At 35.5% G+C, this 15,597-nt stretch overlaps 1 protein-coding gene across 1 annotated transcript; it reads right to left on the bottom strand.

Moving 5' to 3' along the window:
- Positions 1-3,012: 3,012 nt before the first annotated feature.
- LOC142351179 (cytoplasmic FMR1-interacting protein 2-like) lies at positions 3,013-15,140 on the bottom strand. Its single transcript, XM_075403300.1, has 5 exons — positions 14,912-15,140; positions 13,566-14,384; positions 9,593-9,684; positions 7,024-7,110; positions 3,013-3,769 (listed from the first exon to the last, which is right to left on the bottom strand). The coding sequence occupies exons 1-5, from the start codon at positions 15,090-15,092 to the stop codon at positions 3,197-3,199; spliced, it is 1,752 nt and encodes a 583-aa protein (XP_075259415.1). The 5' UTR covers positions 15,093-15,140; the 3' UTR covers positions 3,013-3,196.
- Between the last annotated feature and the right edge of the window lie 457 nt (positions 15,141-15,597).

Genomic DNA, 15,597 nt, shown 5'->3' with positions numbered 1-15,597 from the left:
CGAAAATTTGGCCCACCGTGGATGGAGCCATAAACGATCTCAAGTATTATATTTAAGATGGGCCAACCCGGGAGAGTAAGGGTGTGGGGGTATATATAAAATTTAAATTTCAAGCGAACCTATAGAAAATCTTCACAATTTCTTCTTATAAGTAGAGCGTCTTGTCAAAGTTTATCTATTGCATTTGTCTAGACAAAAGTTTCTATAGCAAACTTTAATTCCACCAGAAACTGAATTTTTCGAGGCTAAATCGAGGAGATTGACTATCAGACATTAAATCGGAAAACTGATACCACCAGGAGAAAAGTTTTCTTGATATTTTATTTGTTTGAACTCTTCTGATTACCCAGGATGAGGTCTCAGACGAAAGCAAGTATGTAAAGACCGTCCCAAACGAAAAATGTCAATGTCCAGAATGCCCCCAGAGGGAAAAGTCTTATGTCCAGAATTTAGTGAGTTCATATCCACACTTTTGTGCATTCATGTCCAGATTTTTTTGTGATTTCACCAGACTTTCGAGCGTTCATGTCTAGACTTTCGTTCGGTTTCGGTTTTGTCCGGACTCCCCCTTGTGCTCTCGTTTTTGGTCTGGACGTACTTGCTTCCGTCTGGGACCTCAAACTGGGTAATTTTTGCGTTTCAGCTCGCGAAAACGGCATAGCTGATTTTCGGATTTTTTTCTTTCTTTCTCATTTTCGGAATTTTTTTCTTTCTGTGGCATATTTTCCAAAAAAAGGCAAAGATAGAAATGAGCAAACCCCCAAAAATTGACAACATTAGTTGTGCAACAAAGCCCAGGCTGAGCTCTCGGCCGAAATGGCCTCAGATCAGACCATCTCAGACAAAAGGGATCTCTGATCAGCCCAACCCAGACTGATTTGTCTTCTGACCAGAATATACTGCGAACACGAATGCGTGGGCTCCAATCTGGCTATTGTCGAATGGAACCCCTGATTGGACTAAAGTGCGTTCAAAATAGTTTGACCAGAAAATGGATGTGAATTTGAACAAATCTTTCAAAATTGTTACAATATATTCATTTTATGAAAATTGATGTTTCCGGTAGTATATTCAACGAAGTAAAAAGCAATTCTAAAGACCTTGCTAATGAAAATAAAACTCAAGTACTGAAGAAGAAATTTAATGAGTATGCCATTAGTTCATCTTTTTGACTGAATAGATGAACTTGGACAGATTTGCATAATAACGTATTGATCTAGAGCTGTTCGAAATCTTTTCGAAAGGGGACCAGCAGTTGCTGTCAGCTAGAATCCTAGTTTTTCTGAACCCATCCGACTCTCGATGAAACTCTTATCATACTGTTTCTGCAATTTTGACTCTTGGCAGAGAACGCGTCTGTCAATAAAAAAATCGCTCGAATCGTTATCTGATCAGACTAGAGTACGCTCCAAACGGCCTCTGATCAGAGTAGTGTGCGCTCGAATGTGCCTCTAGTCAGACCGTTGCAGACTGAAATAACCACTGATCAGTCAAATTCCTGGTCATTGTCCAGACAAAAGTGCGCTCGAGTTTTTTTCAGCACTTGTATTTCGAGTGCACCGAGAACATGTAAGCGCCCTAAGATGGTCTGATCAGAGGTTAATTCAGTCCGGCCACTATGACGTGGTTTTAAATCGAAATTTGTACAGAAAAGAGTCAATTACACTGTCTCTTGTAGTCGTTTTTCTAAACTCTACGCCAAGAAACGCAAATTTATTTAAGATCAAAACTAATATCAACGCCATTTTGCTTTGAAATTAGCGTTGATCTTACATAAATTTGCATTTCTAGGCGTAGATCTTTCTTATTCTAGCCTTTCTCTAGCGTTGTTTTTACATAATTTTGCGTTGAATTTAGCGTTGATTCATGGCGTCAACTTATGAGGAATGTCATTCCTAGGAGGAGTAAGTTACGTTCGATAAGTGGTAGAGGAGACGACAAGCACGCATGAGATGAGGTCAGTGGTTGTAGTCTCACAGACAACTTTTTTAGATCTACGCTAAGAAACGCAACAATAGGTGGGATCTACGCATAGAAACTTAAATGTATGTAAAATCGCTGCTAAGAAACGTATAATTGAACCCATTCACAGCAAATTTATTTAAGTTTTACGCTTAGAAACGCAGAATTTCGTGAAATCTGCGCTCCGAAACGCAGATTTTTCGAGGATCTACGCTTATAGACGCAAATATATTTTAGATCTACGCTTAGAAATGTTCCAATGAACCCACTCACACCAAAAAAATATGTAAGTTCTTCGCTTAAAAATGCAAAGTTTTGTAACATCTACGCATAGAAACGCAAATTTATGTAAGATCTACGCTTAAAAACGTACGATTGAACCCAATCACAACAAAACTATGTAAAAAAATTCCGGTGAATTTTCTGACTTGTCATTGACCGTTACCCTTGTCTTACATAAATTTGGCAAAACTAATCGGCTCGGGTCAAGCCAATCTTGCGAACAACTATTAAAGTCGAGCAAAAATCGTCGCATAAAAAATATTGGCGAAGAATGGTGTTTTTATACCTAGAATGGCCAGTTGAAGCGTCCGCTGGAGCAGAACAGGGTATATGACAAAAATTCAATTAAAAATTGGAACTTTAAGCTGGAAAAAAAAACTGGAATGAAAGATGCACTATGAAAAATTTTGTATGCGATAGAAATTTACATTATATTTAAGGGATAGCTCTAACAATCCTTTCTATTTCGAATATCGATAACTATCTACCTTAAGATATACCGGAATAGTGTTGCATATATATTCGCATAAACTTGGACCTAAGAAATTGTTGAGTCAATCTGAGCGCCATAGGGTACATCTGTTTGAAGCCATGTTTATCATGCACCCTGAGATTGTAATTTGCAAATGACTGATGGCTTATCAAAAGGAAGCCGCGAAGCACGTCCACCTATCCGCAGAGTTTCAATTCTGTAAGCTTTGTTTTTTATCAGCTAAAGACCATACGTTTAACCTCATAGTTTGCTCAAGTCGTTCAGAAAAACAAAAATATGCGTGGAAACTACTTTATGTTCTGTCATTTTACAGGGAAATTTGTTAAGAAGATCCGATATAGAAAATGAATGCAAAATGTACACTTTAAGTATAGAATTCTACAGTTGTGCATTTGAGTTTTCTGCAATAAATTATTCTTCGTGGATATGTAATTTAAGAAAAATAAATCACTCCTGTTTTTAAATAGGCTCTATGAACGTATGAACTCCTATTTGGGGGCCATGGTATATACCCAAGGAACCCATACACCCTTTGAGAAAAGTCAGATGAGCATCATTTATATCGGAAATTTCCGTAGCTCGTGAAACGTATGCTTCCAGATTAATTTTCCCTTCGACTTTGCTGAACGGGAAATCCTCCAGAACCATAGGGTACTCCGCTTTCTCGCCCAAAATATTCAATTCTTGAACAGTTCTGATGAACGAACACAAATCCGAGGATTGAAATCGGCCAGTTTGTCCAACCAATGAAATCAAAACAGAGCCCATAACTGTTACGCCATCACTGTATTGTTGCTTGATTCGTCTTGCTATGGGTTCTTGCTTTTTTGGTTTGGGTTTTGCCATCCCGAATACAATAGCTGACCACAACCAGTGGAATGGAATTGCTTCATTGGGATCGAGAGTTCCAAAATCATGATTCATGTTAGGGTCTGATTTGATGTCGAAGAAATTTAAGGTAGGGTTACAGAAGATTGCTTGTTGCAAGTGGAGAAGAAGATTGCCGAAGAATGTGGTGCCTGTTTCGGGAGGCTAAAAACAGAAACTTAGCACCCTAAGTGAGAATACTGGGATCTATTCTGCCCCCCCCCCCCCCCCCCAGTGTTTTTTATGACGCCCAGCGCATAAAACATATATTCCCACAAAGCGGGGGGGGGGGGACAAAATAGATCCGAATGTTGACTTATGATACAGTAGTAATATTATTTTCAATGGCATTAAAAAAACGCAGTGTGTTATTTATAGTTGTAGAAGACATTTAATCTGAAAAATATAAATTGAATATATGCAAAAAGATTTCATGCGAAATCAAAAATTCTTTCCAGAGCAGATTCTACGTGTATTAAATAGAATTGTAGATATCTGTCGACCAAAAAGATGGGACAGCTCTTTTGCTTTAAACTCACCCAATAAGAGGGGAGGTGAGATATTCGATAAGACAAAAATGTAGAAAATACAGAAGTACTATATAATATGAACAAAAGCCCAATGGCCCGGGATGACCACCGTAAATGTTTCTTGGAAACCATACGTAAGACATGTATGGTTGTATGGCTTCTTTGATACCATACATAAGACCATACAAAAACTTAAAAGTGATCTCAAAGGACGTCTTTTGGACCACGTAGTACAACAATTATATCGTAGTTGCCATTGGCCTTCAATAATTTTTTTTTCTATGGTGCCTTGGATACCATATCCAAGACCATAGACTTTTATGGCCCATCCAAGATCATAAAACTTTTTTTTGTGCAACATTTTTTTTTGACACAAAAATCGTTTTAACAATGTCCTACGCGGATTTCAGACGATAAAAATGGAGATTTCAAAATTACTCGTGAAAAAAATTTATGGTGTCTTGGATACCATATCCAAGACCATAGACTTTTATGGCCCATCCAAGATCATAAAACTTTTTTTGTGCAACATCATTTTTTGACTCAAAAATGAATTTAACAATGTCCTATGCGGGTTTCAGACGATAAAAATGGAGATTTCAAAATTACTCGTGAAAAAAATTTATGGTGTCTTGGATACCATATCGCAGACCATAGACTTTTATGGCCCATCCAAGATCAAAAAACTTTTTTTGTGGAACATTTTTTTTTGACACAAAAATCGTTTTAACAATGTCCTACGCGGATTTCAGACGATAAAAATGGAGATTTCAAAATTACTCGTGAAAAAAATTTATGGTGTCTTGGATACCATATCCAAGACCTTAGACTTTCATGGCCCATCCAAGATCATAAAACTTTTTTTGTGCAACATCATTTTTTGACTCAAAAATGATTTTAACAATGTCCTATGAGGGTTTCAGACAAAAATTGGAGATTTAAAGATTACTCATGAAAAAAAATATTATGGTCTCTTGGATACCTTTTCCGAGGGGCAAATTACAGTCATTAATCGGCAGCTACAAATATACAGAAAAACGTAATTATTCTGTTAGATATTGAAAGACTAGGACTGCTTGCTGATAAAAAGAATATCGAACTGAATGTGCATTGAGATCTTAGCACTGTATTTGACCCTTATGGTTTATTAGTCCTTTGACTACGAACTAAAGAAAATTTTTTTTAATCTTTGACATCAAAAACTTGTCATATTAGAATAAAAAACTGAAAAATATTGAACTTTAAAAAAATTAATAATTGACGCATATATCACAATTTTGAACCTTCTAAAACAACTTGGGCATAATAGATTTTCACAATTAATTTCAATTTTAAAAATACACTTGTTTTTGTCAAAGTGGTTAAAACGTGAATTAATGCTGATTTGCGTGGGTCGTAAAATTCATTGTTCAACTTTATTCAATTACTCCAGTTTTATTTTCAAAATGGGTTTACAATATATCGTCCGGACGATAAATTGTAAACCGATTTTGAAACTAAAACTGGAGTAATTGAATGAAGTTGAACAATGAATTTTACGACCCACGCAAATCAGCATTAATTCACGTTTTAACCACATTGACAAAAACAAGTGTATTTTTAAAATTGAAATTAATTGTGAAAATCTATTATGCCCAAGTTGTTTTAGAAGGTCCAAAATTGTGACATATGCGTCAATTATTAATTTTTTTAAAGTTCAATTTTTTTCAGTTTTTTATTCTAATATGACAAGTTTTTGATGTCAAAGATTAAAAAATTTTTTCTTTAGTTCGTAGTCAAAGGACTAATAAACCATAAGGGTCAAATACAGTGCTAAGATCTCAATGCACATTCAGTTCGATATTTTTTTTCAGCAAGCAGTCCTAGTCTTTCAATATATAACAAAATAAATACTTTTTTTCTCTATAAGTGTAGCTGTATTTTGCCAAACAAAAAATGATACAAAATTTAGAACCAGTCTAGTCTGAAATTTTTTCGCAAATCAAACGAAAGTTTAATTCAGGATGAAAACTAAGATAAGTTAAGTTTTGATTAAAAACGAAAAAATGATGAGCTAAAAGAATCGATGTTTTGATGTTCATTAAAATGTTTTTAAAACCGTAAATTGCTTGTTATTACAGAAAAGAGAGATTTGTAATGGTGAGCGTTATGGTTTTAAAGGTGATCAAAATAAGGCAAATTTAGGTAATTGTGTGCCAAGTGTAGCTCATTTTGCCAAGGTGATTTAAAAAATGTTTAAATAACAAAAGGAATAGTGCTTAAATCGTATAAGGATTGTTGTTTACTGATATGATTATTTTTATTCATTGTTTTTCTCGAAAACTTTTTCACCCTAAACTTTTTCAACGCAGGAAAAATTTAAAAACCCGTTTTGTTGAATTTTCTATCAGGAGTAAGATAGCTGAGGCGACCTGCAAAAACAGCTGAGGTGACCTGCAAAAGCCCTGCTTCAAAGCGAGGCTGTTACAAAGCTAGTCCAGAAAAATATACAATACGGGGTTTCAAATTTATCCTGGGTTGAAAAAAAAATTTAGAGTAAAAAGTTTTTGAGAAAATAAAAAGAATAAAATAATCATATCAGTAAGCAACTAACCTCATGCCAGTTATGATCCTTTCCATTGAGACAGATTTTGCAGTAGAAAAAGATTTCTCTCCATTTTTGAGATAAGATTTTTGACGCTTTCGAAAACTGGGAAATGTCGCAATTTCTCAGATCTCCAAGTTGATGGCTGTTCTGCAGATTAAATGCACGATTGGTTTAAAATTTTGAGTGAATTTTTTTATAGAATTTTGGTATTATTATGCATGATTAACTATATAATTGCACAGGGAATTTTTGCAAATTTTTGTCACTCATTAAAAACCAATGCACGATAGGCAACAACTTACCGTTAATGTCTGTTGGAGTAAATGTTTCAAAACAAATTGATCGTCCTCGAGATTTCCAAATATATTGATTCGGTTGATCAACTGAATCTGAAACAGAAAAAGAAATGAATGCAACAGAAAAAATTTTTGAAAACTATCTGCTCAATAATTAGAAAACTCTTGTCTCTAGCTGAATTAAGTTTCATTCAAATGATCTCACACAGAAATCAACAACTTGATTTCCACTAAAAATAAAAGAAAAGAAATCTGCGTTCAAAAAAGACGATTGTTTCAACTGACTCCTAATTTTGGTATCAATGGTTTTTTAAATTAAGTTCTTTTTCCCATCAAAACAATACTAAGAAAGGTCTCTTTGGTGGAAAAAAAATTCTTGAACTACAGGTCATATCTTTTACTCATCAGCACCTGTAAGGTATCAAGAACACGTTTCTGACGGCTATGTGAAAAACAGAAACTGCACCCCAATTAAAAGAAAAATCGTACATTTGTACACGATTCTCTAGGCCTTAACCTCATGATTTTTTGCTTGAATCACACGAAAAATTGCGTGAAAAGACGGTGATTGTCCGTGAAATAGAACCAATTTCTTGCGTAGTATCACACAAAAATCTCACTTGAAAACACACCAAACAATTTTGTACAAAATGAGAAAGGAAAATTTTGTGAAAAATAACGATTATTTTCTCTTTCGATATGAAAAAATTAGGTAGGATTTACATAAAATTGTATTTAATACACGAAAAATTGGGTTTTTTTCACACAATTTTTTGCTTCTTTCACGCGAATAATCGTAACATTAAGGCCGAGAGAATCGTGTAAAATTACACGACTTTTCAAGTTATTGGAAATTTTCCCGCGTGTCACTTTTCCCTCGAAAAATTGTGTGGCAAAACATGATGTTTTTTTTTCGCACGAGAAGAATGTAAAGGTTAAATGATTGATCAAATAAACAGAATTACACGATAAATTTTTTGTTGGAACGAGAAATCGAAAACTTTCCCTCGTTAAAGATTTTTCATAGCCATTTCTTGCATCTAAAAAGGTTTTGTTTTTTTTTACAAGTTGGATAAACCAAAAATTGGCAAAAAACAATTTTGTTATGCTTGAAAAATATATGGATCTAAAATTAATACCTAAACTGCTCTTTTTAGGGCATTTGTTAGTTCATTTTGATTGACCAAATTTGGAATCGGAAACAGTTTGAAAAATAATGAAGCCATGAGGAAAGAAAATTTCATCTTTCATCTTTTTCTCATGGGAGTCTTTATAATCAAAGACTAATATTGTAGTTTGTTGAGACAAGTTTTTAAGAAAAAAATCATTGTCATCTTTATCATAACTAGAAAGCTGACCGTACCCTGGTTGAAAATAGAAAATAAATAAAGAAGTTTCATACCACGGATTATCAACCCTCATTGAAAATGTTGCAGCAATTGGGTCTAGGAGTACTTCTGGGTTATAATTGAAAGTTTTATTACATTAAACAAGATTATATTTTTATTAAAAAATGAAAGAATTCTATCTTACAATTTTTTTCATATATGGGAGTTCCAAGGTTACAATTGTCAATAAGTTGAAGTTTTATAATACTTAGTCCTCCAAAATCAACAAATCGGAGTTAGTTAATGGGTCTTGGTTTCTTCATGAGACGTATTCAGCCACTTCAACATCAACAATTGAATCTTGGATACATTTCTTCTTGCAGCCTAATATAAGCGTAATAAAAGAAAAAAATAAGCTCTTCTTCAAAGATATATATTCATTTCCATCTCGGGTCGAGGTTTTTGGGTAAATTTTGTAAGAATTGCGGTGAATGCGGTGAATATTTGTAAGAAATGCGGTGATTGCGGTGAATGCGGTGAAAATAAATATTTCACAGCAAAATTCACCGCAATTCTTACAAAAATTCACCGCAGCGACTTTCGTGGCAAATTAATATAAGAAATGCGGTGAAAGCGGTGAATACGGTGAAAAAAAATCACAAATTTTCACCGGATTTCGTACAAAAATTCACCGCATTTCTTACAAAATTCACCGCATATGATTTCCAAAGTTTACTCAATCTAATTTAAATTAACATGAAATTTCAAAGACGTACGTGACAGTTGGTGCAGTGGACTAAGCAGTTGAAGGCATTCACGAGGTCAGAGGTTCGAACCTGCGTGTAGACGATCCTTTTTTGCAGGAATACTGAGAACGCGAAGAAAATAAATAATTCACGATTCAACGCAAAAAGATGTAAGAAATACGCGGTGAAAATTATTTTTTTTTCACCGCATTTAACCTCATTTCTTACGAAAATTCACCGCCAAACCTCGACCCGGGATATATCCTATATATTTATAACTATAATTGCTATTATTCAATTTCGAAACGTAACTGCTTTAATTGTCGGATGTAAGTGGTTTAATTTTTTTGTCGCTGTAAGAAATTATAAAAAACAGATTTTTCCAATTTTAAAATAAATTTGTTTTAATGGCCGGGAGTGAGTGATAGAGCAAATCGTCTTGAGGAATTCAAAAAGAAGTTTTGATTTTGGGTTGTAGAAAAATTATAAAAGGACGCCTGCCTGCTGCTGGACATATTTGGCAGCTGCTTCATTTGCCTCCTGTTCAACTTTACGTTTCTTTTCTGCATCCAAAATCCGACCGCCTTCAGCAACTGAAAAATAAAAAAAAATTTACTACATAACCTGAACAGCCTGGGGAGGCAGAACATTTCATGCATTTCTCCTTACAGTTTCTATCGAGTAATTCATTCCTGGAGGAGATAAGTCTTTCCTGGAGGAGATAAACAAACAAAAGTTATTTAGTTCTTATCCTATCAGTTCTTCGAAAGCAACAAGAAAAATGAGTGTTTTCCTAGTTGAATTCTGGTGATCCATTTTTAAGATCGTAATGTACAAAGTTCTTGCACAAGATGATTATCTCGCAAGAAGATGCAAAAAATCTTGCAACACTCTGGTATGATTATGTAAAATTTTTGCCAAAAAGTCCTGCAAGATTGCATGAATGTATTTTAAAAATGCATAAAACATAGCATCAATCTTAGATACCCGGATCGAGGCCGAATGGTTAGCTTGTAAGAACTTGCAAGTCGAATGATTAACTTGTAAAAACTAGTAGTTCGAATGGTTAACTAATAAGAACTTGCAAGACGAATGGCTAACTTGTAAGATTCTTGCAAGTGCGTTCCGGTCGACCACAACTCTTATCGGTTAATTCAATTTAACATTCCGTCATTTACAGTAGAAATTACGTGGGAGTTAGTTGCTCTGTTTGGATAACATAATACAATTTGACCTAAGTAGACAAAATGGCTAGAAAATGGCAAGAGAGATCCTTTTGCATTTCTTTTAAAAAACAGTAGATCTTAATTAACTTCTTCGCAATTGATTTTTTTTAAATATTCCCAAAATATTGACTTTGATGGAGATCCATTTGTCAGCATTTTCTCAAAATAATTTAGTGGCCCTTCATTTTTATATCTATTTTTTATAATATCAATTCACACTTTTCCAGATTCTATATTTTCCAAATCCGTTTAAATTCGTGTCTTGCTACGTTTTTTACGGATTAATGTGTGTGTGTGTGTGTGTGTGTGTGTGTGTGTGTGTGTGTGTGCATGTGTGTGTATGTGTGTGCGCACGTGTGTGTGCGTGGTGTGTGTGTGTCTGTGTCTGTGTGTGTGTGTGTGTGTGTGTGTGTGTGTGTGTGTGTGTGTGTGGTGTGTGTGTGTATGTGTGTGTGCGTGTGCAAAGTGTTAACTTGTACGTATTTTGTAAGTCGAATGGTTAACTTGTAAGAGCCTTGTAAGTCTAGCTACTTTAGTATAGCCTCTAATTCAATTATTTTTTTTGAATCAATAGATTTGTTGTAAGGGACGAGTTTCACCACGAGCGTTGATTTGGTAAATAAATTCTTTAGAAATTCATTTAGGGAATATCCTTTGTCTCTGCCTCCCGTACGTTTTGCAACCCTCAGAGTTACAGAGCACATACCATTAAGCCGTTAATTTTTACGCGAGAAATATGGCATGTGTGTATTGGGGTAAAATGCACCCACTAAGGTGGGTTGGGGCCAGAAACGGGAGAGATCCAATTCAAAAAAATGTGGCTCTCATTCCGCCACCCCCAAGTAAACCCCACCACTTACTTCTGGGATTCTATCGGCTATATCATCAGCTAAAGCAGGTTTGGAATCTACTATGTTTCGGCTTAGTGAGCGTAATTACGCCCCCTCGTCGTATATTCAATTTTTTGTAAAGCTAAGTGCTAAATAGCAATATTTAGTTTGTAATTGTGGGCGTAAAAAAATTGGAGGAGAAAAAGAAGGTGGGCATAATAAATTTGGATTCCAAGTTTGTTCTTTACTTGAAAAATATTTTCTTTTCATGGAATTTGAAAAGGTTTTTGAACTTTTTTGTTTGTTTTTGAAGACTCGAATCCAACAATATATTAGTTTCTGATGTATGGAAATTAGGAACAGCTATTAAAACTCATGGTCAAAAATAATTTTAGACAGTTTGGTCCCACAGCAGTCCCTCTTCACTGTCTACACTATTGACCCCCCACCACCTAACTTTGCACCTACCCTCAATTTACCCACCGCAGCCTAGCTATCCCCCACACAACAGAATGCTTGCGACTACCCATCAACGACCCCAAACAAAAAACTTGTCTGCATTCTTGAAAACATTTTATATAGTGTTATTGGACAACTAGCTGTTTTTTTTATATTTCCCTTTTTCTATGACTTTTTTCACTTTATCCCTTATTTTTGAATTAGACATGACTAGAGGAGTCTATAATAATCGATAAAGAAGATTGGTCGGTTTTGCAAGATTCGTTATTTCAGTTCTTATAAGCAGAGTACTTTAGGCAGTTTTGGTTTGAAACGTATGAAATGTATGTCTTCTCCATTGAAAAAATTTCTACGGAAAATTGTTTTGAAGGAATGAGAAAACTTTTTGTTGGTCGTTGACAATGTTCAACGACTAATTCTTTTTATCAAATATAACTGAACTTTGAAACATTAATAGGGTTGCTTTCTTTATTTTTTTTCCACATTTCCAATGTTATCATGAGAAAACAAGTGCACGAGTTGTTTCTTGTAATGTTTTGCCATTTGAAACCGAATTTGCCGTTGTTTTCTTTTATTTATAACTATAACCCAATATAACAAAAACTTGAAAATTTTGAAATGTTATAGTTCAGAATAATTTAAGAGTTTTCGTTATTTTTGTATAACTAAAACAATATACCCATGCATCTCCTAAGTTTATAAACAACATGATTTTTGCGCTAGTGACCGCAGTTTGACTCTTCGCTAACAGAGGACAGCAAAAAATTTATTATCATGACACTTAGGAGTTTTGTTTAATTCCAAATATGATTCAAATTATTTACCTTCACTTAGATTTTAAACTTTTGATAGTTTGTTTGTCCGTCGTAAGATGCAATCGACGGAGCAGTTTCATGTACCAAGCATGTTCGATTTAACAAAAAAACGGGAAAATGAGCGTGCATTTCTAACGCATGTAACGTTGAGCCAATCAAAGGATAATAACATAACCGACTAAACGTCGGAAGAATTGCTCTCGAACGACTAGTGAGAGCTCTAATGAATAGCAGCCTGCGTCAGTCGGGGGGGGGGGGGGAGGGGGGGGGAGGGGGAGCCTAAATGAGACGTTCAATAGGGGACTTTTAGCACTTTTCATTTGACTTTTAGTATTAAATTGCCGCCAATTGAGTTCAGCTGCTTGAAATTGTGTTGAGAAAAAATTTTAGATCACGCGAAACGCAAAAAGTCAATGGCGTAAAAGTCACTCGAAAAGTCGAAATTGTCAAGCAAAAATTTTGCATAAAAAAAGACACACACGTTTACAATATTTGCTATGAACTTAGTTCAAGAGCAATTAATAAGGAATATCTATGCTCAGATTTATTTTAAAAAAGTCGACCGGTGAAGGGACTCTAAAACGATAGCGGATGAGCTTTTGTGACTAAAATAACACTGTCGAGCGCCTTTTCTAAAGTCCAATAAAATGATGAGTCAGCCAAACGTCTTTGCATGGGCATTATATGTCGAGCACGGTCTCTTGATGGGTGGAGAAATTTCATTTCACAACATATGTCTCCTGAGCAGGGTCTTTTCACGGCTGGAGCACAAAATTTTCTTGATCTGCTTTCTAACCACTCTGGAAAGGTTCTTATTTCCTTTCTATTAACTCTGAAGTTTCGATTCACTCTCACTATTCGTGTACGTTTTGTGACCATTAAGCGGGGGGGGGGGGGGTGGCTGTAATGAAAAATACTGTTCGATCTAAAATCTTTTCATAGACTTTTTGGGTTGAGCACGATATTTCCATAAGACTTCGTTCGAGCTTTGTCCTTTCATACGTCGAGGTCAACACCTGTGAATTTTCTTTGTTATTTATTTTGGATATTTTGGGCCTTAGTTTTTTTCAAAATTTTTCCTACCCCAATTACCCTTGGATTTTGCTGTTACTTGTCTCAATGAGTTTATAAAATTAATACTTACTCTTATCCTTTTTAATTTCAGTAAACTTTCCTCGTCCAATAACATTAAGAAACTTTTGCTGATTGTATCTATCCGTGAACAAAGCACTCGACACATTCACTCTTGCCTCGTCAATTTTCAACTGGTTTTCCAAATGATACAGGAAAATCATTATGTTTCCCACTTCGGTTAAACTCTCGACCAGGTAGTCAAAATCCTGGTAGAGGATAATCGGACAAAACGATTCGTGAACACGAATGATTTGAGCTTTCGTATCGATGATGCTCGGATCTAGGTTGCATTTCGACGATTCCATACCACTTCGCAGTTGGCAAAGTGTGAACAAAACACTCGGAACTGGCTGCGAACTGAACATTCCTTGAACTTCGGTTTTCGAGAAGCTGTCAATCACAACTCGCGCGCATTCTCGAACCAGCATTGCAGTTTCCTCGAGCGAAAGTAGATTTAACAGAGCCTCATAATGTTCGTGGGTTATGGTGTAAAATTTTGCCTCAAAAATTGGGGCAACAGCTTGCGAGAACAACGTTTCTGTGAACTCCGACGCATGAACGCAGAAAGTTGTCTTTTTGCTAGAAGTGCGCAATTTGTATTCGGGCATCGGCGGGCAAACCCAAGTTCCCGCCTCGTTCTGGTAACTGGTCAGGCTTTTCCATAAGTCTGGATTGAGGTAGCCAGATCCCGATGCAAGGTCGAAGTTGAACATAGGGAATACTGAGAATTGCAGCTTCTTAATCAGAAGGTGGAGGAAGGGTTGATTGTCTCCTAGAGCTGTTGCTTTGGCTTCGGTGACCAGAGTTTCAAACTCTGGCAGGGTTACATCTGTCAAAAAAATCATACTGTCAATAACATATTGTTAATATACGTGTTAATGGTGGATTATAAAGAGACACTGGGAAGCATGTCCTTGCGACGTTCGAAGGCCTTTTACTGGACTCAAATGTAGGCCTTATCAACTCATTTTATAGAACAAAAAACCCAATATAAACTACCAAAACATAATAGGACCCGTTTTTTTACATCGTGTAAATATAATTTTTGCATTCAGGAACTTGTGTGCTTGATGCTTGGTTTTCGGACTAATGATGGCTTTAAAGCCAAATAAGTGTTCGACTGTCGACATCAAATTATATATACAATAGAAAAGGCGTAATATATCAATTATGGAGTGTCCCAAATTACCCGCGGAAATAAACAGTTTTAAAAAAATCCAGTCAAATGTCCAGTTAAAATTTGATTTTAGTCAGTGACTGTAGATGCCGGAATACAAGAGAGTTGAAATAACAGAATTGAGCGTTATAATAGTCTATGTATAACGAAGAACCAAAAGATTTGCAAAGTTGCATTACCTTCTACGAGCATTGTATGAACCACCCGTAGTATCTCAATCTTCTTGTATGCTTCCCAGATATATGTGAAACTGTAGGAGCTGTTCTTGAATCTGACAAATATAGTGGCCAGCTCCTCGCGAAGCATGACTGCAAATCTGGACACCAGTCTCTCTCTCAGGTTTATAGTCTGACCCAACATGATTATGTTGCTTTGTTGCAACAGCCAGCTGCAGTTTAGCTTGCGAGGTTCACCTTTAAAAACGATAGATAAATTTATTTAAGCTAAATCAATCGGTATATTCGATTTTAGCCAGACAAAAACGACGAAAACGTTTACTTTTTCCCTACAAAATTGTCCGTATGTTCCGTTTTAAAGATAAGAAATGTTTGGTTTTTGATATTTTTGGTTTTAAACGTAAGGCAATTGTCAGGATGTTGGGTTTCTTAGATTTTGAATGTTCGGTTTTTACACGCAATAGGCTGTCGGTATGAGCTATTTAAAAGAACAGGAAATCATGAGAGGATGACTTTTGTACCTGATGTCTCCTGATCATATCAAGAATCCGTGGGTATATTTGATGAAATGAATATTTGTGTTTCGAGTCTTTTCTCTACATGTCTGCTAGACTTTATCCGGAGTTAACCAATGAGCTTCATAAAATATATAAATTTTTTCGTCTACAAAAGTATCTTGATGAACCCTG

This window comes from Convolutriloba macropyga, chromosome 12, assembly GCF_964194025.1.
Source record: "Convolutriloba macropyga chromosome 12, txConMacr16.3, whole genome shotgun sequence".
Lineage (NCBI taxonomy): Eukaryota > Metazoa > Xenacoelomorpha > Acoela > Convolutidae > Convolutriloba > Convolutriloba macropyga.
Note: the sequence above shows the minus strand (reverse complement) of the source record. Positions and strands in the feature narration are given on the sequence as shown.